Here is a 26,573-nt window from a genome sequence, read left to right on the forward strand (position 1 = left end):
CCCTATCATGCGGCGGCCAAGTCATAATGCACTACAGAGCTCACATTGGAGCACTTTATTTCCAAGAATGTAATAGTTAAGTACATAAAACCGTGCTGCAAACACACTTGACAAGATAATGTTTAAATTACCTAAAGCTTTAATATATTGTATATTTCGATAAGCAATATTCTAGGATTCTGCGATAGTGATAATAGGTTAGAACTAGTGCTTGGATATTCGGTTGTTTTTATTAAATAGAATGCAAGAGAAACTTAAAATATATTTTTGCTTCTTTTAACACCTGGGATTGCGCGACATTTTATGATACTTTATTTGAAATACAAAACATTTTGAGTCAATATAAATCTTAAAGGTCTGATTATGACCAAGAATACCGCTACTGAATGTCTGATTGTGGACAGCTGGAAGTATCAAATTTAAAATTTAAACGATGGTGCGATAGTTTTGATTAAAAATGATTAAAAACACATTTTTTTTTATGTTGTAAGTTTTTAGACATTTCACTTTCTACATATGATAAAGTTAATTTAAATGTTACATATTCGTATAATTACAAATTTAATTAAATATTATTTTTCCTTCAATTTTGTAAGTTGTAATCTCGGTGACGTGGCATTTTTTCGATACAAAAGCGCATTCTATGTTTACGAGCCACTGAATTGTAGATAAATAAGCATCGGATTATTCGACCACTAGTTTGACATAGAGAAAATAAACTGAACCAATGTACAATGCTAAATACAAAAATAAAGGAGCGCCAGTTAAGCCGCGCATTCTGATCTCACACAAAAACCTCGTCAATTGGGTAAATATTAGTAAAGTGTGTTTCATAATTGAATTATGCCAGTTAATGGATGAGTCAGCCCGAAAGAGGAAGTGAGTAACGAATTATAAATTATGAATCAAGCTGCTATCATGATAGGGGTAGCAAGCTGAACAACAGCGCGTCGCAGGTGATGCATTACTGATACGAGAATTCTACGAAACATAAGATAATTTCATAAATGAACCTCAACAAATCTACTAACTTTTTTTTACTTACAAATACGTGAATGCATATTATGTATTAACAACAATTAAAAGCGTATGTGCTATTAAATTTTTTAACAAATAATATGATACAAACTTAAAAGTTTACTACAAATAAAGCAAACACTCTAAATTCAAATCCAATTTGCGACAATAAGAAAGATTAAATGCTCGATACCAAAGCGCTACAGCGATCACAAAGTAATTAAGAAACTCTCAAAACAAAGAACTTGTGCAGCGAGCGTATCTGTTTAGGGTTCTGGAAAGTGACTCAAAGCTGTAATACTATTGGATAAGAAGGTTTGGAGTAAGGAATCATAAGCTAATAATTACACAATAACAATACAAAGCACAGATTGGCGCGAACACGCGATACATGGAGATTGGCGGTAGCGTGGAAACCAATATTGACACATCACACGTTCGTAACGTGAAGTGCGAGCTTTCAATGCAGAAGGCGCTCAGACCTTTACACAAAGCGCCGCCAAGAAACACCTAGACCTACAATGAGATCAATGATAAAGTCCGGTAGCAATACCGCGGCGGCGACGTAATGTGTCGGGTAATCGTGTACGGCATATGTATGGAATAGCTAACGGACTTTAGTGTAGCGACGCCGCCACCCGCAGTTGCCGCGGCGCCATATGTAAAGGCCCTTAAATGTGGTTTAGCAGTTTTGCTACAGTCGACGTTGTGTTAATCACATGTTAAGTCGAGGTCTCCGCGCGCAAGGCCTGCTCGGCCACATGCCAAGTGTTCTGAGAGCGATACAAGTCGACTCAAGCACGCGTGTTCTGCGATCTGTGTGTCAATAACTACCGAGTGTACGAAATACGACTTCTACGAGTACTCACACAAACTTCTGCCTGCAGCCGCATGTTTTAGACAATTCCAATTTATAAGCTATGTACAATTTGTGAAAGCCGATTTTATAATATGTTACATTGTGTTTAATGCTATGGTATTATTTTTATAGATTATTGTTATACAACAAGGCTAGGCAATGATATTTATTTTACGTTTGAGATTACAAGTTCAGTCGTATGTTATAGCTATACTGTGATATATTTGTTGTATACGTATGTTGTCCAGAAATTATGTTAATAATCCCATTTAAGCCCGCCTTAACAGACTTATCGTAAACAAAGAATAATCGATAAGAGATTATACAAACAAAAATAGATCATTGCGGAGCTTTCGTGTGCTCCCCGACTACTCCGCTGCAACAAGCAATAGGAGATGTTGTTTAAGTTCTCCACAAGAACCGATTAAAACGCGCAAGCTACGATGTGAAATAAATTGGACTCCCGTATCTGATATCGTATTGACATCGAACTAGACCGCTGATAAAAACTGTTTATTAACTTTTGATAACAAGATCGGTAATGCCTTTGTTGACACGCCACGGGCGCTCGTGACAATCTAACGATGAATATTTAAGCATCTGAAACAAGTGGGCTATTGCGGGAAAATTCAATTTTCCGCAATACCACTAAATACTTTGTGTACTTTACATTTCTGAAAAGCGATCTTTGTCACGACAGAGGGCTAACACTGAATTACGTATATACATTAACACAACCTAAAATTGATTACAACGCAATATCAAAGTACAAAGCTACATACGAACGTAAACACACACATAAACATGGAGCACATGTCCCGAGCAGGTGTATACACCGAAACCCAATACTTTTAATCGTTGATAATGGTGTAACTTCCATTATCTAAAGTATTAATGTACAGTATAGGTTATGAATGATGGTCACATAGTACCTCGCCCGGCGGCAACTAAAAATTAAAGTTTACTTCTCTGTGCTCCCTCGCTCCTATTGCCTATGTTCCGAAAAACGAGAATCATATTGAATTATTTCTAAAGCAGCAGTGAATAAGATTCAAATTATTGATACACAAATCAAAAGTATAAAACTATGATACTGGTAAGCCTTCGATAAAGCTATCTCGATTGAAAACTAATATAAAGTGTCCGGCTTCGGGCACTCGACCCGATAAAGAGCTTCATAAATATCTCGTTCCATTTGCAGGTGGTGTAAGAGCGCACCGTTGGTAACCCCACGTGGTCGAGTAACAAGGATGGTTCCTGAGTTCGGAATTGAATTTCGGAAATTTCCGATAGAAAACGCCTAGAGTAACCTCCGAGAAATACTTAATTACGTAATTTTTGAGTGAACCTCGAAGTACCTTTTTGTTCTTTGCTTTTCGTAATTAGCGTTCTAGCTACTTACAACGTCTTAAAGATAGAGAAAATAAAAGGGATCAGGTGTAGAAACCTGATACATATATACAGGGTGGAAATTTGTTATGCCACCTGGAGGGAAAGTATTCTAAATACTGGAGATAGACATTTTTACTTAAAGGAAACATTCCTTTATTTTTTAAAAGAAATAAAACTGCATTCATAGATTTTCGAAAATTTCTAGCAACACGCGGGAATCGAACCCGCTTTAATCTGAAAAAAATGCACCCTGCACTTTTATTGCATCGATCGACAGGGTTAATTACAAGAATAAAATCTCTCTCACAAAATTGGTTAATTAAATGAAAAAAAAACATGAAATCTTAATGTATTTTAATAAAACGAAAAAAATGGTAATCTAACTAATTAGTTGCTCGAAGTGAGCTCCATTTTCTTAGATACACAAATTTAATATTTTAACGAATTCATTTTGAGTAACTTTTAATAATGGTACATATACCTATACAACAATAAATTTTTTAATCGTAGGCAAAACAACTAAGTTATTTACCTACGAGATCAAAGACTGTTAACATATAGATGTTAAAAAGGCTTACCTTTGCAGTTTCGATATGAAATTAAAACTACCTACTTTACATAACCAAATAAACGCCAGCAAAACCAACCAAGTATTCATTATTTGAAAACAAAATAAAATTAAGTTTTTAAAAGTTAATTAAACTAAAGTGAAATAGACAATTAGTTTCTTCGTAAAGTCAAAATTATAAACTTGACAATTAAAGCACTTCTTCAGTTTCATTGTACATAATTATTTATGATAAATACTTAAAAAAAACTTGAAATTATTTTTAGTAACAAGTGGTATTTTTCGTGTAAATTTTTCGTATGTGCTTTCATCAGGCCGAATATTCGGATAAAATCGTGGTATTTCTTGCAACAGTAATTATTATAGATATGGCATTATGTTAATTTTATGATATTACTCGATGACGTAGTTTGTTTACTTTTCGTTTTGGTAAAATGAGATTATCTCTGAAGATATCCAGGGTGGAACTCAGCGTCCATTTTTTGAATGAGCTGCTTAATCTCTTACCAAAACGAGAAATTATTATTTAATGGCTGCATTATATTCTGTGTTTATTATTATTTGGTCCAGCAACACTGTAGTTTAGAATGTCATGAAAACACAATACAGCATCACAAATTGAAATGTTGTTCATCGCCGATGTAGGGTTTACCACGGTACGCTTTTGACCTACATGAGAAGCAAATTCAATTCAAATTGAAAACAGGGTAATAAAGAATTAATCCATTCTGCTTTAGAAATATATTATTGACAACATAAATTTCACCACATCCTGATTGTGATTTCATTGTCTTTACTCGAATAACAAGAACCTGTAAAAGGCTAAACATCCCAGAAAATTGTTTCAAAATGTTACATGTGTTTAGAAAACAAGTCATATCAATCTGTAGATATGATGTAATTCGGAATTGGCATGTGGACGTTAACTAACCTTGAAACGCTGGACATCCTCCATTGTGGCTGTCTTGCCGTCCGATACGCAAGAGTGGAAGAAAGACGGTGCCACCGACACTCCCAGCGCTTCCGATGTCATACCTGTGCCTGGAAATGTTCCCAACAATAAGTAACTGTCATTTAACAGAAAAAAAGAAAAAAACATTTATTCGGCTATTCATAATAACATTTTAAACATCACAATACTATCGATTAAAAACAAAAGTAAACAATAAAATTAAAAAATTAAAATACACATTAGTAGCCGAAACGGCTAGCCAGCTCACGTTTACGTTGGGCAGGGTCTCAGCGCTGATTTTCAGTTAGAGCCGACGTTAACAACGCTGACTAAATGTACAAACCGTGGCTACTCTTAAAAGAATAAAGAATTCTGTATATAGTCAAAACAGTGAAAGATGCTCTATTTATAGTGTACTGCAACTGTAAATAGTGTAGCTGATATTTTCATAATAAAATTTGACATAACGTGCAGAGTCTTGAACAGAAACGTGCCAGCACACAAAGCAACAAACCACGTTTCCCTCTCATTTATGACGTAACAAGCACGTTTCGGCATCCACTATGCCGAAGATTTTACGTCTTATATGGACACAATGCTGATGTGTGCTGACAAGTGCCAACCTTTTAGCAGCTCAATCTATGCATCAATCTAGCAGCTAATACCTAAGCCGAATTTGAGTGGATGATGCAATAAGAAAAATTAAAAGATACTTTGACATGCTAAATGAGTAATTTTCAGGTTAGTTTTCTCTACCAAATTTCGGTGGCAATTTTTATTATTTAAATATTCCAGAATATTATCATGAAGTATTACTTAATATTCGAGTGTAGTAAACAGAAATATTATTTAATATTTCTTGATAATATACTCTAATACTTAAATAATAAAAATTGCCATCGAAATTAGGTAGGGAAGACTAACCTGAAAATCACCCAAATATTGTGATATTATAAGTGAACAAAGAATACTGGTAAGTTCGTCATAGTGGTTAAAACGTTAATGCGTGCGGTTCACGCAATTTAACATGATTAGCAGCAGTGACCGCTTCTCAAAGGGTTCCGTTAATATAACATGCAGAAGTGGAACTTTGTGTTGCGGGCACGAGCCACCTTTCATCGGATCCCACTCGCTGCTCAAACATTGTCATTAAATGTTAATCCAGGCTTTATGAAGCCCTTATGAATATTAAACACGCTGCTATTGGTTGAGAATAGCTCTGATGAGAAAACGTTGCAACTGGCTCAACTAGGTTACTTTTACCAGAATATCCTCTGGGCTTTACATATTAGATAATATTATATTAAAAATATTATTTTTTTTAAAAATTACATACGCAATAAATTGCTAAAATTTTACACTGGATCATGTCTAACGAAGAATTAATTACTCTTTCGCGATATAAATAGGTACAAGTAAACATTTAACAAGCGTGCAGAACTAACGAGTATTTCGAGTAATTAAAAAATGACAGCATAATTACTAAAAAAAAAGTATCTTGGTTGTGGTAATTATGCGATGCTGCCGTACTGGTGAAATAACAAAACAGCCCAAAGAAACAAACGTCATTAGCAATCTCGGGAAGCCGGCTTTGTGAAGTAGCTTTTACTGTTCTATATGTATTTGGATTTGTGCAATTTAAATGATTATTATTCAAATTGATTATTTTCTTTGTCTAACTAGTGTTTGTGACAAATTGTATTTATTAAGTGTCTAATTTTCATTTGGATTTTTTAAACATAATATTTCATAAAAGGGCACCGCACGGTGATTCACGCTCCATACTAAGGCGGTCATAAATACGTAACTCCGAAATTATTATTATTTTTTTATTTTATTACGTTAAAATATGATTAGGTAAACGTAAATTAATAAAATTATACATTTTAAAAAATATTTGACAATATTTAGGTGTAAAAATGTCTCGCAGTAATTTTGTTTTTAGACGATGTATCTAAAACATTTTATACTGCGACTTTTAATGGTAAAACTGTGTAAATAATGATTATTTGTATTAACAATAACCACAAATGAATAAATTAAAACAATAAAAATACATAAAAAAGTTCATTTTACAAAATACAAACAAAACACAAATTATACCAAAATACATTAAATCTCAACAATATTAACTTTAAATACATAACAAGTCTAATACAGCTTTTGACAGTACACCTTTTTTTTTAACAGGTAACTTTCGTAGACCTGTTATGAAGGGATCTGAATGAAGAAGCAGCCTATTTACTAAATCTGTGTTGGTCACAATGCGACTCATTTTACGCGTATGATTTTTTCTAAAAGACTTGATGTATTTGTTAGTCGCTTCAGCTGCTTCTTCAGACAACTCTCCGATTGACAACAAACCGTAATCTATAACATTAGCACCATGAATTAGAACTTTGTGAACGGAAGCAGGCATGTTATACCACGGATATTCGGCAACTAACTGCCGAGCCGTCTCTAAAGCGAACTCTTCGAAGTTCGTCTTATTAATATTATATCCCGAATTTAAACATTGAAGGATGATCCAGCAACGATCTAGGAGATCCTTCTTGATCCCAGTAATTTCAGCGGAAATTTCTGAATTCGAGAAAAACCGCCTGGCTGTATTACCATCGTTTGATGTTCCGCTTCCGCCACTTTTAGGCTTATCCACTATAAGCCCTAATCTTTCTCTAAATTGAGTCTGAACATATGATTTTTTTGCAGCAACAAGCATTTTGTCATTAGCGGACCTAGCTTGCCATTTCCTAACATCTAACTTGTACGCGACATGAACAAAATATTCAAAAAAACGTATTAATGCGTGAAGAGGTGATAAACCAAATTCATATTTACTCTCATCGACTTCCTTATTTAAACATTCGTCAATTTTGTTCATTTCACTGGGCAAGGCGTTACAAATAAAACATTTTGATGAAGAAACACCACTAAGTGCATTACACACTTTACCATCTACCATAGTAAGTTGCAAACAATGAGTAATGCGATATTCGCGATCTTCTTCCTTGAAAACAGTAGGCTGCAAGTTCCTTATTTTATCTTTAAAATGAGCTTCTTCCTCAACTGACACTGCAGTCGATTCCTTCAAATATCGGAGGCGTATAGGACGACAGTATCGAGTTGATGAAGGACGAGGATTTTTCCACAAAACTACTGAATTTTCTTTGTTATCTGTTGTCAAAACAAGCTGAAGTGGCACATACGAAGTAACAAACAGGCTACTGTCTTCAAGAGTGGAGTCAGAAAAACACTGTTTATATTCTGAATGCCCTGTACTGCCATCGAAACCCCATTTCCCTATCAAAGATATCTTATCTAGAGACTCATTAGGTACACTATCCAAAACATCTTTTTGAGACTTGAGAATCCGATTGGCAGTATGATCTAATAAACTTTGAAGTTCGACTTCGGCGGATGATTCTGTAACAGTAATATCTGAAGGATAACAGTGTTTTTTAGATTCCACGACACTTTGGTAAGATGGGAAAATGGTTTTTGAAAACTTATTGTCTATAAATTTCTTTACTAATATATATTGATGTCGAGTTAACTGAGCTTCAACAATGAGCGATAAAACTTCGCTAGAATCGATTTCAGGACAAGACAAGCTATCGGACGCATTGAGCAATGACTGTACAAGAGAAGGGTCTTGGTTAGACAAACTAGCCAATCTTCTCCTTTTTGTACGTTTACTGGTGTCGTCAAAGTTAATTCTCGGACGGCCATGCGATGAAGAAGTTGATGGTTTAACTTCGTCAAAGCTCTGAGATACACGTAACTCAGTTCGCTGTACATCAATATTTTCAACGACATGCAGCCAATCTGAATATTTTTCTAAGAATTTAGATCTAGTACGATTCGACTTTGCCCAGTAGTGGGAAATTCGTTTACAAATATTCTTAATTTTAAGGCTTAAAGTCTCTAAATCAATATTTTCGATGTCGTCAGAAAGGGATGATGTTTCGGTCAAAGTGCTCAGGACGTGTTGCATTTTTTCATTTGGATTACCCACTTTAGAGTGCCAAATATCAAAAATTGTCATCCTCGATACAGAACATTTGAAAAATGTACCTAAAACAATATGAAAGCTGAACTTAAAAAAAAATTAAAAATTCAATACTATGGACATGCATACTTTGACACCCCTTTAAGCCAAGAAGAGGCAGCAAGATGCAAATGAAACTTATAGCTCTTAATAAGGACATACTCCTTATTCAAAAACCATATACCTCAGGTGCAGCTCAGCGCAGCCAAAAGTTGTAGGTCTAAAGGAAATTAAGTTATGCCAAAAATTTTCACCAAAAAACTGCCTTCAATAAAAAAATTATATAAAAAAAAGTATGCATAAAAAAAATTAAAAAAAAATTGATAATAAAAGTACATACCATGCTCTTGGATCTCCATGCTTTCACAACACGTAAACACTTGATTTGGAATAGTGACACTCAAAAACAAAGTGATTAAGTTTCGATGACTCACACGTGGTGATAATTAGTCTCGCGATGCGCTCACTTCCGATGCACAAAAGTGAATGATAACGTGACCTAATTACATTGATATTTATAGTTTTTGGAAGCTTGTTAACTAGTTACTAACTTAGTGAGTTGATCTAACCGGGATAAGCCAATGATTTTTTTTGATTTATGGCCTATGGGGGAATCACAGTGCACCGGCACTAAGTAAAAAGAAGAGGAATATATTATATCTTTTGATTGTGGTTACAATTTATGATGGGCCATGGTGGAATAACGCGACACTTATCTAATTAACATAGTCAAGGGCCCTTTTGACGTGCTTTTTTTATTTTAACTTGATATTTTCTTCTTCTTCGTTTAATGTTTGAAATTTACGTTATTTTGCATGTTTAAACAAAGCCGTTTTTATTTTAATTTAAAGTCGAATCGAGCAGCAGCGTTGTGCACTGCTCATGTTAATTTTTTTTAATATCATATCTAGTAACGGAACCAACAAGTCGTGCAGTTACAGTGCCACTCAGAGCTTTAAATCGCAATGATCTGTGTGGCACTGCCACTGCGCCCGTCACCCTGTGATATAAGTTGACAAGTCCCATGTGCCTGTAATTTCACCACCACCCTTACCTTCAAAACCGGAGCACAGTAATGCTGACATTACTGCTTGGCGGCAGAAATATGTAAGGTGGCAGTACTACCCTGGACGAATTCTTTCCCAATTTTATGACAGTGACTGTTACGACGTGTGTATGACGCGTGTCCTGTAGGCGACCGCCCAGTATGCAACAATGACGTATAGAACACATTATACAATAGCTACAAGCTCAGTTCGTATGCCATAAACGCAACAATCGCACGTTCACGGCTAACATGCTATGAAGCAAATGTTTAGACTCCGCTACGCCGAAAGCGAAGCCGAGCACAAAAGAGAGCTTCATACATTATGATTTGAAAGTGTCATACGATAGGATTTTTCTCAACAAGTCAATTCGACACTGCGTAGGGTTTGGAGTTAGGTGAATTGAATGCAAATGGCGCACAGGTCAAACGGCAAACACATAGTTTTGTTTATAATGATTACTTTGTTTTTTTTTATAAATCGTTCTGGGATTTGCTCTGGAAAGCTTTATTCTTTATTACAAATTAAGTAAGTTCATATTTTGAAATTATAGTTTTTGAAGAATATTGTAACGCTTGCGGTCGTAAAGCAGGTCAAACGCTAATTCACAGCCGTAAACAAGAGACGCCAAAGAAAGACCGAATGGTAACACAACGTGAAAAAAAACCATCTTCGGGTTGCATCATTACACTAAGCGTGCGCGCCTACGCGGTATACTCGCATGTAATTGGCAAAATTAGAGTAATTATTTTAGGTTGAATAGTGCACTGCAGCGTCGATTGTCTTAACATTTCAACATCATTCTTGCCATTGTGATTTTAGTATTCATTGAGAATGATACGATTTGAAAATTTTTATGAAATTTTTTTTTATATTATTACTTTATTTGCAATCTGCCGCCAGGCCATGCGAATCTTTTGAACGAGAGAAGACGTTTTTGGTGGAGCGGCCAGTGCCGCACCTCCCAACTCTAATGCCTCATGGCCTCGCTTAAGCCGTTTGACAATAGTTGATGGATCTAGAAGTTCCGCGATGAGTGGGTTCGGGTGGCAGGATAGTCGCTCTTTGTGTTAGTTTTATGTCGGTCGACCTCAGCAGCTACCGATATGACGTTTAGATGATCACGGATCTCTTCATTACGAGTGAACCAAGGGGCATTGACTATTGCCCTCAGGATACAATTCTGCACTCGTTGAAGACAAAGTACATTACTCTTGCTAGCCACACCCCACAGCTGAATACCGAATGTCCAAATGGGTTTTAAGACCGAGTTGTAGATTAGAAGTTTGTTGTCTACTGATAATGCTGAATTTCTTCCCATGAGCCAATGAAGTTTACGATATTTGGTAATGTTTCATTACCAAGCCTTACTGGATTACAGTTTCCTTTTTTCAGTGTAAATGTGATATGATGAGATTTGGTAGCACTGGTATTATTATTATTATTATTATTAAACTAGTTGATTGATACATTGCTGATACTCTTGAGCTCTTTGCGTGCCTCATTGTATCTATGTTTGTCCAGCGCATGACACGACTGATGCCAGACTCGTCTTAGACGGCGCTTTTCCAGGATCGTTCCACGAATATTCGATGGTAGGGTGGGAATGCGTGGAGTTGAATCCTGTTCCGGTGTGTTAGCCCAACCTGCCACTTGGATAAGGTTCGTGACATTTATGCATGCTCCATCTATTTCATCGGAATCCTTAAGAGGGATTGGTAATTTTATATTTTGATTTATGTACCTTCTAAAACCCTCCCAATCAGTCCTATGGTTTACAAGTGATTCTGCCTTTTCATGAGTAATCACACTCGCATTCACTGTCAGAATTACTGGTGTATGAACTGAGGATCCATCCAAGCTCGATTCGATTTTCATCTTCATATGGGCCCCTGACTCAGGAAGAGTCCAGAAGGTTGGGCAGCTGTCTAGGGTCGCTTGGCCAATATGTTGGTTCTCCAGTCGATAAAGACTCCAGGTGGATGATGTCGGCACAGCGCTTTAGTTCGCATCCACGAGTACTAGTACAGCAAGAGCCCCAAAAAGTGTGTTTGGCATTCCAATCACCGCCCGCAATGTATGTTAGACCAAGGGTCTGAAAATAGGCGGAGAACATTTCTGCTGTGATTTTGTACCTTGGCGGACAGTATACAGAAGAAAGCGTGATGAACCCATACGACCTTCAATTGTAACCGTGGTCGCTTGAATATGCGTGGAAGAAAACGGCTCCATAGCTGAGTGTTTAATGCTTTTTCGAAGTACCAAAGCAGTTCCGGCGTGAGCTCCACCATCAGGATGGGGGTGTGGTAGATGTTGAAGCCTTTGATGCGAGGACTGCTCCTTATGGTGACATGGTCCTCTGATATTAGCACTACGTCTAGTTGGTTTGTTTTTATGAATGAGTCTAACTCGTTGATATTAGGAGCTAACCCGTTGATGTTCCAGGTTGCGACTCTTAGGGATGCCATGTATGGAGCCAGTTTGGTTATGACTGTAGTCAACAGTCCCACAAGGGTACTGATTTGTTGTAATTATGTATCTAGCTTTTCATTTTGCTTTATTAGTAGCTGTTCTAAAGTAGTGTTGTCGCTCCTGTCAATAACTTCATCAGTTGGAAGAGGAATTCTGTAACGATCTGCTGTTACATCTGAGTATGTTACTTGTATTTGTTCTGATAACCTAATGGAGTTGATTTGTGAACTTCTGGGACACTCGTTATGGACTGCGTATTAGACTTACCATCGGAAACTCTGGTAGAAATCTTTTTGGAGTTCGTTTTCCTTTCAAGTATTTCTTTGTATACTTGACAGCGTTTGGAGTTTGCAGGATGATCGCAGGAGCAGAGAGCACATTTGGCAGGAGAGTTTCTATTTTTTTTTCGGACACTCAACAGTTTTGTGTCCCTCACCACATTTTCTCACTCACACATCGCCATCGAACCGACCGCCAAAGTGTGCGGGCGACGACGGCTGCCAAGCGCGCAGGTCATCGCGTCCTGCGCGGTTCTACTAGTGCCCTGCCGCGGCACAGCTACTAATTTTACATACTTAACTGTTACATTCTACAGATGCCGCGGTCCCGGCAGACGCGGGTGAAAACCGCCCCGTGAATTCTTAGTGTAACGAAAAATGAGTTTCAGCGCCATCTAACTTGTAATAGTTAGCTATTATATACTAGTAATATTTTTACTAAAACGCCACCTATTGGTGAATGGCTGAACCAGGATGAAAATAATACTGAAATATTGTAATATAACTCTTATTCAAGTGACTGTAAGTTTAATTTTGTTAAATTTTAAAATTGTTTTACGTCGTTTTCACGTTTTAAGCTCTACCCAACCAAAATCTTTAAGTTATGGCAGTAGATAATAGAGCGTAAAGTTTGAATTGCACACAAGCTAAAAAGTGGGGACATCGGCACCCGATCTTAGCGTCATTTACATATCTTTTTTTCTATATCTATGGTAGCACACCTAAACTAGTACATCCAGCACGATACGCCATCGATAAGTTAATGAAGTTTGTATACCTGGATTAGTACCTGATTTGTCAGCGTTGGAGGCCATTACCCGGAAGGTGCCGAAGAGAAGTACCAGAAACCGCTGCGTGCATACCGGCAGAGACATCAGCAATCTGGGAAATGGATCCTTGGTTTACATAGCATACAACATATAGTCAGTTACTTATGATTAACTAACGTATTACATAAAAAAAATAAAATTAAAAAACTCCGGTGCAAAACAATATAACTACAATATACTTCAAAGTTCGTGGAATTACATCTATTTGCCAGGTTTTATCGAAATCGGTAACCGGAAAGTGCGCGAAACCGGATTCATTTCCTAGTTTGCCACCTTTAGAGGAGGAATACTTTCTTCAAATTTAAATGGGATCAAAACCGAGGTACTCTCTTTCCAACAAAAAAAAATCATCAAAATCGGTTCAATCGCGGAGTAATTGCGTAACATACATACAAAAAAAAACATACAGTCGAATTGAGAACCTCCTCCTTTTTTTGAATTCGGTTACGAAATTTAATAAAGTCATCTGTAATCAATAAACTATAGTTGAGTTGTCTGCAGACTGTCCTGAATGCAGCATCAAATCAAAGTTACCATATTATTAAATTGTCATCAGATTTCCATAGTTTCATATTTCAAGTCGATCGGACAAAAAGTAAATAAATATTCATTTTATGACTGAGATCTCTACAATAACTGGGAAAATAGCTGACGATCTTTAAACAGCTGAACCGATTTTCATCAAACATAACCAAGAACCACCCCAATTAAATTAGCTTTGGAAAAAAAATGCTCCAAGATTAGTCTAGCCCGGGGTTCCTTAACCTGTGGTCCATGAACCCCCGAGGGGTCCGTGTTATGAACACCGGGGGTCCATGACAGCCTACCTAACATGTTGTATTAATATAAAAATTGGTATACAATATGTTGTGAGTGCATGTGACCTTTTTAAATTTTCGCGCCCTTCAAGACGTGCGTCTATGCAACCCGAGAACCTTTTTTACTTTATTTATTATTTTTATTAAAAATTGAATAATAAGAATACTTATTAATCTAAACCTGGTGGCACAACAAAAATGTGTCTTGTCTTATTCGTGCACCGCAAGAAATTCTTTACGTTTTCGGAAAGGCTTAAGGCTTTTTGAAATTTTGAGAGAGGTCCATAACTAGAAAAAGGTTAAGAAATTCTGGTCTAGCCGTTTGGGAGCAACGATGCCGAAGGCTTCAAACTTAATAACCCCCCTTTTTGCGTCGGGGATTAAAAAGTAAAGCGTACACGAAGTGTTAAATATATCATGTCCAATCTGTGCTCAGGAAAGAGTGAAACGTGGGTTTCACGAAAGGAGCCTCCCCGCACGACGTACGATTCCATTAGTCAAATAGCAAATTCCTGTGGTCATCGTGCGTTTTGGTCAGTATACGTATTGGCATTTCGTACTAGTCAGTTTGCATTTCAATGTTCATTTAGCGCATAGTTTCCCAAAGTGGTCCTTGCCAATGAGCGCTGAACAGTCCTGGGAGGGCCTCGGAAGCAATTAGGGGGCGGTGGGGACACGGAAGCAATTAGGGGGCTTTGATGCTGTCCAGAAGGTGCCACCGCAATTGAAAATAATACTTAATCATCTATATAAATTACATTACAATAGTAGTTTATGTGACTGTTACACAGGCGAGTTTCATAAAAACACCTCACGAGCGTTTTAATGCCTAATTACGTACAGTTACATACACTACTTTATCTAAACACATAATTATTAAAAGCTCTCTGTGATATGTTCAGGAACCGCAAGTTACGACTGGCGAAATGGCGGCAAATAAAAACTTTTCTCACGCATCTGTAGTTTTTATTTTTAATTCATAGGTAAACTAAAATCGGCCCCAACTATCATATCGTTCGATATCAAGTAACGTGTGAAGTTGTGAAACTTATTTGCTATTGATATTTCATTTCGAATAAAACTTCATCTCGACTGATATTAGAATTGAGGTCCAATCAAATTGTTTTGTTTTTCAGACATGTTCGAAATTTGAGTGTAATAATAACATCGAATTAAGAAACAATAACATTGTCACAGATAAGAAATTTGTTCTAACAAAACAGTATACCTTTACGCTGGTAGTAATTTGCGGTTTTTGAACACATTATAGAGAGTTTATGATATGTGTGTAAATAAATATATATTTTTTGTGATTTTTGTGTTAAGTTAATATAAAAAAATATGTGTTTTCAATATTTTATTGTTGTGGTGGGCGTCAAACTTTTTTTATCTTGAGCCAAAAAGTTAGGGAACCTATGATTATCGTATTGGTCAATAGTCTATTGCACTCTGGACAAAAATCGGCGAGTACCTTACGCCGATTGGCATACCCTTTCACCACAATGGTAAGCATTGCAGTGTATTCCATGGATAACATAAGAAGAAGAAAGGAAAGAGTAATGGGAATTTTCTTCCCAAGCAATTTTACACTACAGTATTTAGTCGCATAATGTGACAGTTCTGAGAAGTAAATTATTATAAATGGTATTATAGATTACTGTTTTGTATCACTTTGCTATGTTTATTGTATCTAATATTTGGAATGAAGAGCTTGAATCCAACAAGGTCTTGAAAAAAATTTAAAAAAATACACTGAGAATAATTGACTGTGAATTAACAAGCTAATATAACAAACAAACAATATTACTACTAATTTAAATCTGCGTGTAGTGAATTTCAAAAAACAAGTTCAACTGCCTCCGTGGCCGAACGGTTACCATGCCGGACTGCCATGCAGAGGTCCTGGGTTCGATTCCCAGGCCGGGAGAAATATGTGTATGGCCTACATTTATTTCTCTTGTGAGTTTGGATGTAATTTGTGGTTGTCTATGTGTGTGTCCATGGCACCCGCGACACAGGGTTTCCCTAGTGCGGGGCTATGTTGAGTGTGAGCGTTATTATTATTATTATTATTATTAATTTCATTATATTTAATATTAGTTTTTGTGCGCGTATTTTATATATCTGCTTGTCCACAACAGCACGAGCATATGCTCTACACAGTGCGTGCTGATCTTGCTTCCCTGGCACACAGTAAATGTTAAGGTTTGTATATTGCAAATGTTATAATTTTTATGTCATTGAATAAGTTACGTTTAATATTTTGTGTGGTGAATAAATGGTTTAAACGGTTTAAACTCCTCCATGGCCGAAGCACGGTAAAAGGTTACCGTGCTGCTTTGCGACAAAGAGGTCCCGCGGGTTTGATTCCTGAGCCGGAACAAATATTTGTATAGCCTGCATTTATTTCTCTAAGTTTTTGTTTGATTTGTGGTTGCTTATGTGCGTGCTCGTGGCACTCGCAATACAGGGTTTCCCAGGTGCGGGGCTATGAGACAGTGTGTGCATTATTTATTTATGAATGTTTAGAGTATTTTTATATTGGACTATCGTGGATTTGAATGCGTTTGTTATCCGTAAATAGTTTTAATGCGAGTGAATAAAAGCACATTGTGTATGCGACAACAGAAATTCAAATAAGATGTAGTGACGACTTAACAAGGTATAGTTTATTCAAAATCCTGTATGCGCCTAAAAGTGTGCGAATGTACTAAGAAATGTTTTAAATATAAATAGTCAACAACGCAAGCAGAAACGGGGAGCGAAGCGGAGCTCTCAAAATCGATTTTAATAATGCAATCGCAGATAGTTAAACCCGGGCTGAGTTGAGACTGTATACTATAGATACATATATACTGGCAAACGCTGAGTAGAAACCGTCGTGGATCTTAATATTTATCTATTAAGCATCAAAATGAACATTCTTTTCTTTCTTTCTTATATTGATGTGCTAGTATTGGTATATTGTTTAAGCCAATTTTCAAAGACGCTAAAATATAGTTTATTTTTCTTATATCAAACGTTTTTTTCGTGGTTTTTGTATTAGACCCGATGTCCATTTGTTGGTAGGTCAATGTGTGCCCCTCAAACCTTTGCGATTAAAAATGGATTCAAAGCTCTGAATGGCACAGCTACTGTAATGGAAAGGCGTGTCGCTTACTATAACTTTTTTTTTTAACTGCCTCCGTGGCCGAACGGTTACCATGCCGGACTGCCACGCAGAGGTCCCAGGTTCGATTCCCGGGCCGGGAGAAATAGTTGTATGGGCTACAATTATTTCTCTAGCGAGTTTGGGTGTAATTTGTGGTTGTCTATGTGTGTGTCCATGGCACCCGCGACACAGGGTTTCCCTAGTGCGGGGCTATGTTGAGTGTGTGCGTTATAAGGCGCACGACTTGTTCGTCCCGTCACTTGGTAATTCGTTTCCTCTTATAACATGTGCGTGGATGTGTTCTTTGGTAAAATTGTGAAATTTTAACTCGAAATCTATTCCACGATAAGGATGTTGAAACTATTTGTTGAATTTAAAGTCCATGATGATGTTGCCCTGAGGGAATGACCACACCTATTAACACAGAATCGGTTTACTGTCGCCATACTTTCTCAAACTCACATCTTAAAGCACTAAGTTACTCAAAAAACTGATTGTATATAAAAATTTTGCAGGCGGATTTCACATCACATTTCCTTTATATTTACACACTGGCTTTTACCTATTCTTAAAGTAACGCATCGAAATTAACACCCTTGATAAGAAATTTAAAATAAATAGAAAGTTTTGCATCTCCTGAATAATCACTCTTTAAAAGATAACGAGTTTGAGAAAGTAAAGCGTCGTTATGTCGGTCAGTAAAAACTTAAAGGTGCCTACATTTCCTCGATATTTTGACGATCGACAAGTGTGATCAAATAAAATCAAGAGAAAAATGTGAACTACAGACGATCGACAACGTATTTTTTGACAGACACTATGTTCAGCAGCAATTGACCGTTGACGACATATTTTTACGACACCAAGTGGTGAGACGAACAAATCGTATGCCTGGTGTAAAGCAACAAGCCTGTCTAAAGCAGGCGCAGTGCCACTCACTTTTAGATCGCAAAGATCTGAAAGGTACAGCCTCTGCGCCCTTCACTCGGAGATATAAGTTGACAAGTCTCAAGTGCCTGCAATTTCACCAGCACCATTTACACTTCAAAACAGAACACAGTAATGCTTATAGTACCTACTGCGCGGCGGAAATAGGTAAGGTGGCAGAAATTCCCTAGACGAAGTCTTGCACGAGCTCTATTGCTACTAAAAAATCCCATTCGCACAGTGCTGGTCCCCACAAGTTTTAATCGGTACATCACGGAATCATCCACGGCGCAGAATTAATTACTTACTTACTAGAAAGAATATACTTCAGAGCGTTTTACCGCACTGCTACTAATTAAGATTTACGTAAATAATACGGTTACGTTCATGAGCGTAACCGCACTCGTTTCATTGGCTTATCGAAGCGACCTAATTAAACAGGAAAGTTAAATAATAAAATTAACATAACAAATGTTAGTTTATTGACCTCGTGCACCATCGTTACACCCGTAGAATCAACAGCTGCGAGTCGAGAGTTACGACTTAATGACATTGAAGGAACGACATGTTGTATGTATTACAATAAGTGTCATACAAATAATTATCAAAGTTGTAGGTTTCTTGACACACTTTAAATCTAGGAAATGAAACTATTTTTCCGGATTTAAATCGCGTATATTTGTTTTTTCAAACAAACCATAAAAAATAAAAATGCTTAAAATAATTAAAACCATAAAAATGCTTAATGCAAAGCCATAAAAATGCTTGCGACTAAATAACAGAAAAGTTAAAAATTATTTAGTAATGTTTCTTATAAAAAAGGGATTACATAGCGATACATACATTTATGCCAGCATTGAGTTTATATCTGGTAGTATTTGTGCGTGTCTTTTTAACTAACATTAACAAGGTCTCCAAATTAAAAATTATTTTTTACTAAAGTTCTCCTCAAGTGACTTTGATCATTCTTTCCCTGGATTTTTTAATTATTATCATAATTGCAATGTATAATCTCAACGGAGTCTCAATCACATCCCGGACACTGCATACAACAGTCGAAAGTTATTTACCTACTACTACTACATACAGCAAGGTGCTATCTGCACACGCGCAAATGTGTGCGTGAAGTGACAGGGTTACCCATCACTTTCTCGTACAATTACGATACGTGGTCAGAGCGGCAACATAGCGAAAATTCTAATTCTAATAAAACGTAACCGAAAAAAAAACCTTAAAAAAGAACCTTTTGTTTTTAATTTCGCTTGTATTCTTTGTGACTTGTTGTATTTTTCCTGTACAATAAACTATTAAATAAATAAATAAATTCTAACGCGAATCTGTTATCCATAATTATATTTATATAATCTTAATAATTACATATATTCATTAGGCATTTATATCGATATAATATTATATTTCTCATTAATTCACTAACTAGAATAATATTAAATATTTATTTAAAAAACATATTAAAAGCACTAAAAATGTTGTATTTTGGACAGGTACTTTTAAATGAGGTAACCAAGGTATTTGAAATTGCGTGTCCCAGTTTATTATTACTTAGTCAATAATTAGGTATATTCACTACGTAATATATATCGGCAATACAAATTGAAAATTCGAGAACCTTTGTCTACTAGCTCACGAAGTTGCTATAACTTCTGTATTATACTCTGCACTAAATAAATGAAGAAAACAATAACTGAATGAGTCTCTGACATAAGTTTTTTTCATCTTCGCTTCATCTTTCGGAAAACGAAGGAAATCATCTCTTTGTCCCGTTTAGATAGTGATAAACAGCCGTACGACTGTTATCAATAGTAACGTACAATGATGTTATACAGTAACGTACAAGTTTCGTAATGAATAAATGAAAACTATATTCAAACATCAAAGGCGTCTTAGCGCAAAACAGCTCGCCGACAGCCTTGTTGTCGTTCAGTCAATGTGACCGTCAATGTGCGGAGCGTGGTGCGGTATCTAAATAAGGACGGGCGGAGAGTGTCCATTCTCGTTACTTTTTTATTCTCTGGTCTCAATGGAATTACAATGACAAGTGGTTTCAAGAAAATTAGCATAATTGGGGCACAGGTACCTTGGTTACGGCTGACTGAAACGTCGGTTTGTTTGAAGAAACAAAATTACGCGATTTTAATCCAAAAAAAAAAAGTTTCATTTTCAATGTGCAACAATCGCGCAATGCCTAAGCGCCCTTACCGTAACTACACGAGTAATAAACTATATTAGGGACACCCTTGTAACCTTTTCAATCAAAACAATGGAAGATACTGACATATAAAGAGGTTGTATGGTGGAAGAACCTTTGCCTACCCAAATAAATGGCAGAAATTTATTTTGTTTAAATTAAGAAAATATTTACAATTGCGATTTTGCTATAATTTCATTTTGATAGAGGTGTAATTTTTTTTAAGAATAAGTCCCAAAAATACAATTTATGTTCCTTTTTTTTAGTACTAAATTTGTTAGGATTTGTTAAGATACACACGAGACTCCGAAAAACGAAAATTTTTGGAACAATAAGTTTTTACAGTTATTTAATACAAATTTTTTAAACAGAGGTACTAAATAGTATAATTTCAATAATATAATAAGTCAACCGTGACCATGGGACCTGTAAAGGGCCCGAAACGTCGGTTTGTTTGAAAAAACAAATATACGCGATTTAAATCCGGAAAAATAGTTTCATTTCCTAAGTATAATTTAGGTGCATTTTTTTGGTACCAAATTTGTCAGGATCCGTTCCCACCATTCTGACTCACACAATTCGTGTCGAATAAATGCGCCCTAAGGACTCGTTTAGGAACACATTTGTAAGCAAGTAGCAATACCCATTGCTAACGGTGTAGAAAATATAATCAAGAAACCTGGACATCGAAGAAGGTACACAACCTTTGGAAAACGTATGGAGTCCCCAACACGCATTAGCCGGTGCGACGGACTATTGATAGTCCGTGACACGCTTTCCTCATAGAAGACCCGTGACCAGAGGTGGGCATGTAATGGGTTGTGTTGAGTGACTTTTTGTGAACTCTCCAAATACGAATGCAAACTAAAATTGACCAGATATCTCTTGCTCCTTAACTACGATGAGACTGAAAATCTACTAAAAGTCGTCAAATAACCTCACACTTCCACACTCACAAACACACACGCACACACACAGACACACAAGCACTCACACACTCAGGCACACACTCACTCACGCACTCAGACACACTCACTTACTCACTCGCGCGCTCACGCGCGCACGCATAGTTTGTTATACTAATTTTTTACTTCCTCCTCAGTACTTTGTATTTCGACATTACTACTAACATGACTATCCTAGGGGTTGGGTGCCTGGAGACCCATATTACAAGCTCTGCTTAGTTAGGGCTCCAGTCTCCCACAATACATTACTCTAAGCTTACGTAATAATGTATATTTACTGTAATTGTAACGTTTCATTGTATTGTGTTGTGGAGATAAATAAAGATAATTATTATTATTTTAAACTCTCGCCTCTCCCAAGGCCTAAAAAATTAATTTTGAATTTTTAAATGGGAGAGGCGGTATTTCCCGGCAATGGCAGGCAGGAAATGGGGTCAGGGACTCAGGTCCAAGAATCGGCGAACAATACGTGCCGTATCGAGCAGGACCGCCTTCTGCATTTGTGCTGGAAGCGACACGCCACAGAAATCCAAATTATTATTATTATTATTATTATTATTATTTTCGTATTTATTTTAAACTCTCGCCTCTCCCAAGGCCTAAAAAATTAAATTAAATTATTATTATTACTTATCATTTTATTAAAACCATTTTCAATCATTACTATTGTTTTATTTAATATAAAAAAATTCTGTATCACATAATACTCGTACAAAAAAAAAGTAAAATAAAAAGAAAAAATGTTTATTTAGGTATACACCCATTAATAAATGAAACATTATTTATTACATTAATGTAATGTAATAAATAAAATTTAATGGGTTTGTAATGACATACCCATTAAATTGAATTTTATTAACAATAAATGATACGACTATGTTAAAAATTAAAAAAAAAAATTTTTTAATTTTAATTTTAATTTAATTTTTAATTAAAATTTTTAATATGACTATGTAATTATTAATTTTAGTACAGTACCAAAAAAACCTACCTCAAAAGTCATTCATCCCGTCAGTTTGCCACCTTTAGGGCGCGTTCAAATTAGACGCTGTAATCCGCGCTGCAGCAGCGCTGCAGCCGCGCGCTTAGAGGTGGAATATTTTCATCAATTTTAAATGGGACCACTTCTGAGGTAACCTCTTTCCAACAAAAAATAATCATCAAAATCGGTTCACAAATGCCTGAGTTACCGCGTAACATACGTACAAAAAAAACAAGCAGTCGAATTGAGAACTTCCTCCTTTTTTTGAAGTCGGTCAATTATATCACAACTACCTATCAACACACATTATGTCAGGTTTATTCTTATGTGCTTCGAAAAGAAGGATGGCGACATTCCGTGTATTTTGTGACCCAGAGTTTTTGACGACGTGCATTAAGGAGACCAATCAATACTTGTGATTAATTATCAAAGCAGCAAAAAAGCTAATTGAGTACAGCCTGTAGAAGCTAGGGTTATAAAGTTGATATAGGTTATGTTTATAAAATTGCCTTGTATTTCGTTTCAGATGTTTGTTCGTAGTGGCACAAAACAACAAATTTTCAGTTTGTTCCCAAAAATAATAAAGTGCTTCCCGAACATTCCCAAATCTGCCAAACTCTGCCACATTTAATATAACTTATCATGTTCTGCAGCAATGAAAATGAATAAAAACAAAATCTGCCCAAATGGCAGAAATCTGCCACAAACGGTCACATTGTTCTCAATATCAATGTGACATTGACATTGGCAAGAGGTCTCTTGTCAAAACGCTCCTTTGCAACTTTCATTATCCCTCATTTAAATGTTGTCTAAATATTTTGTCACATTGTGTTTTATTTTTTAACCGACTTCAAACAGACGGGATGAATGACTTTTGAGGTGCCCTCCATAGTGGTCCCATTTAATTTTTAAGAAAATCATCCACCTCTAAGGGGGCTGCTCACGCATGATGATTCATTTTCATAAATAGCTCATAAATTTTGCCTTTAGGAGCAATTATTTTAATGGTTAATTTTGCTATTCTCCAATTCAAGGCGTTTTTTCTCTCAATATACTTTGAGTAGTGAGAACCGATTTTTATTATCTCTTGTGTCAAGTCCCGTACAGTGGCGAACTAGGGGATGAATAATTGGTTATTTCATTAGGTATTTTATAGCTTTAATGTTTTATGTGTGTACTATAAAATAACCAATACTTCGGGTAGGTAAACATTTCATTCATTTATGCTTAAAATAAAACGTTACCTAATCTATGGTCGAGCTGAATCAATTGCGTTGTATTCTTGCATCTATTCTAAAATACAATGTTTTAGCAATTTTTTTATTCCCGACTTCTAAAAATATACAAAAATATATTGATAATTAAGCATAAACTAAAACACAAAATTATACTAGCTTTCGCCATCCTTCTTTTAATGTAATTCTAATCTAAAAACCAGCTTTAGGCAATCATATGCATACATGACAATGAGAACGAGATGAACGCGAGTTAACGCTTGAATCGGCCGCGGTTACGCTAACACACCCAGAGCTACGTTCCTACCACAATTGCGTAATTCGCCTCGAGTTCATAAACGCTTCTCTTTTACGAGCCACTTGCTCATCCTTTGTGATTTCAATTACTACTCTGCGAACTGTTGAACTGAATACCAGAGTTCACTTGTGTAGAGTTATCGGTGCATTCTTCAATTTGAAATGTTTAGTCGTCTTAATAAAACCCTGAGGTTACAAATGTTAAACTTTTCACGAGCAACTATTCCCTAATACGTAACGTACGCCCTGATCATGGTCAAATGACACATCCCACCATATGGCACTTGGTGAAAGAAGAAGCCTTGACATTTGAGATGTGGTTTAAAAGTTAATGGGCGAAAGATACTTTTATCATATTTTACAATCCACATACATATAAGTAACGTAAAAACTAATTACAGTCCCAAGTACCGCCAAAAAGTGTTACAATTGAGTTGTTTTTATGGAACACAATACAAAGTACGTGTATCACTTTTTTGTTAACACAGCATTTGGTACGATTAAATATCTTTATTTTTTATACAATACCAAGTGACGGAACAAACAAGTCGGGGGCTTCTATTTGCAGCAAAGGTCATAGGGACACTGCCACTGTGCCCGTCATCCTGGGACATAAGTTGACAAGTCCCATGTGCCTGTAACTTTATCACCCTTAACCTTTCAAACCGGAACGCAGTAATGATCGGACTACCACTTAACAGCAGAAATAGCTAAGATGGCAGTACTACCTGGACGAACTCTTTCACAAGGAGCTGTACTGCTACAAAATTTAATTTACAAAATATTTTAGTTAATAAATTAATGCAATAGAAGTAAATTACTACGAGATTAATTCAACATCGACAATCCATTTTATTGAGTAGGTAGTAGATAGGAGTACTTGTTTTGTTAGTACCTTGATAAAAAGTAGTAACGAAATAGAAAACAACCTTTAGTCGTCGCACTTTGGTACACGACAAAATAATACAAGAGCGATGTCTCCTAACACAGGCCCTATCAAGCCTAAAAGAAAATATCAGTCCGTCTGGATCAAGCTGATATGTAAATTAACAAATAATGCAGTAGAAATGAGAACTTTGAGAAATTTGGCTGGAGTGACTCTGATGGATAAATTATATAACTATGGATAAATTATGGAACAGTGTGATAAGAGAGCGTTGCGGCGTGAAGATATAGTGACAAAGATAGCGAAAGGGATGCTTAATTAGATGTTTCGGCCATACGGAGAGAATTAATAAAAAAAAGTTGGTAAGGGCTGACCAAGGCGTACTTGCCAAGTCACTAGCACTAACGCGCTTTGATGAAAACATGTGTGTCAGGACCATAGCAAGTGGAAGGCTTTTGCCTCTGCTTACCCCTTCAAAACTTTTTTTTTTTACTACATCAAAAAATACTGGTATTTAACTATATTTCCGGTTACATCACGTGGAATGGTAAAATCCACGGCACAGTTCTATTTTAGGTTATTTTATTTTAACTCTTACAAACAACAAAGATGTCGGAACTAAATTACTAAGTGGAAAAACTAAATTGTCAACTCTACAGCCCACGTGATCAAACGTGGTTTAAAATGGAGAAACCTCCAGACTGGTTTATTTTAGTAATTTCTACAATTGCCATCGACATTAATAGAATATTTGCGCAGAAATATGCTATTACGGCAATTTGTAAACTAGCCCCAGAATGTTTCTGAGAGATAAATTGAAAAAAGTTGAACATTCTTATATTGGCATCACAATACATTTATGATAATGTGATTAATGTTAAAAAGACAAGTAATGCCTCTTTCCCACACATAAATTTCTATCCTAAGTTTACCTGGAAGAAACTACTACTTAAGAACAAGACTGCAGTTCTGCCCTCCTTATCATAACTAACGCAATTGACATTTTTAGCAAAATTGAGTTATTAATTGGAACAGCGAAACGAGATCTACAACCCCCTCTTACTTACTGACTTACTCCGCTGGCTCAGCGACCCAAGATGTGTCTTGGCTTCCGAAACGAGATGATGCCACTTTTTTCGGTCCTGTACAATCTCTCGCCAATTGATGGCTTGTAGTTCGCGCAGGTCCCCGTCCACAGCGTCACTCCAGCGATACCCGTGACGACGAACTGGTCTTCATCCAGTACGTCGACCAAGATAGGCTCTCCTCACGTTCCGATCCTCTACCATCCTTTCTAAATGGCCGAGCCAACGAAGCCTGTGCGCTTTGGTTTCGCCGAGTGACGTTTGGCTGGGCTGAGCTCATTGACTTACAAATAAATGGACGACGGGTCTAATACAAAAACCACGAAAAAAATGTCCCAAGTCAACCTATTCGAAATTTAAATTGTAATGTCATCGCAGTATCGCGCTGTCAGTAGAACAAATGAAGACTAAAGCGGAGTGTCGCGCTCTGTATACGATTTTAGCGCCTTAAAAGTGCGGACACTTTTTAGCGCGGACCCGACGTCCATATAATTGTAAGTCAATGGCTGAGCTCTTCTATTTGTCACAACCCCCTCTAACCGGTTCTTTATATAAAAAA

At 36.4% G+C, this 26,573-nt stretch overlaps 1 protein-coding gene across 4 annotated transcripts in view; it reads right to left on the reverse strand.

Annotated features, from left to right (window-relative positions):
* LOC113239318 (rho GTPase-activating protein 20) overlaps nt 1-26,573 on the reverse strand; it is a 64,914-nt gene that overhangs the window by 27,103 nt on the left and 11,238 nt on the right. For all 4 annotated transcript variants that reach the window (XM_026476246.1, XM_026476245.1, XM_026476244.1 and 1 more), the window contains exons 4-5: nt 13,423-13,514; nt 4,768-4,877 (exon numbers count right to left, since the gene is read on the reverse strand). In XM_026476246.1, the coding sequence (XP_026332031.1) occupies nt 4,768-4,877; nt 13,423-13,514 (202 nt within the window). The remainder of the gene's footprint in view (nt 1-4,767; nt 4,878-13,422; nt 13,515-26,573) is intronic.

The sequence above is a fragment of the Hyposmocoma kahamanoa genome, unplaced genomic scaffold (assembly GCF_003589595.1).
Source record: "Hyposmocoma kahamanoa isolate Upper Pololo Valley unplaced genomic scaffold, ASM358959v1 99879, whole genome shotgun sequence".
NCBI classification, from domain to species: domain Eukaryota; kingdom Metazoa; phylum Arthropoda; class Insecta; order Lepidoptera; family Cosmopterigidae; genus Hyposmocoma; species Hyposmocoma kahamanoa.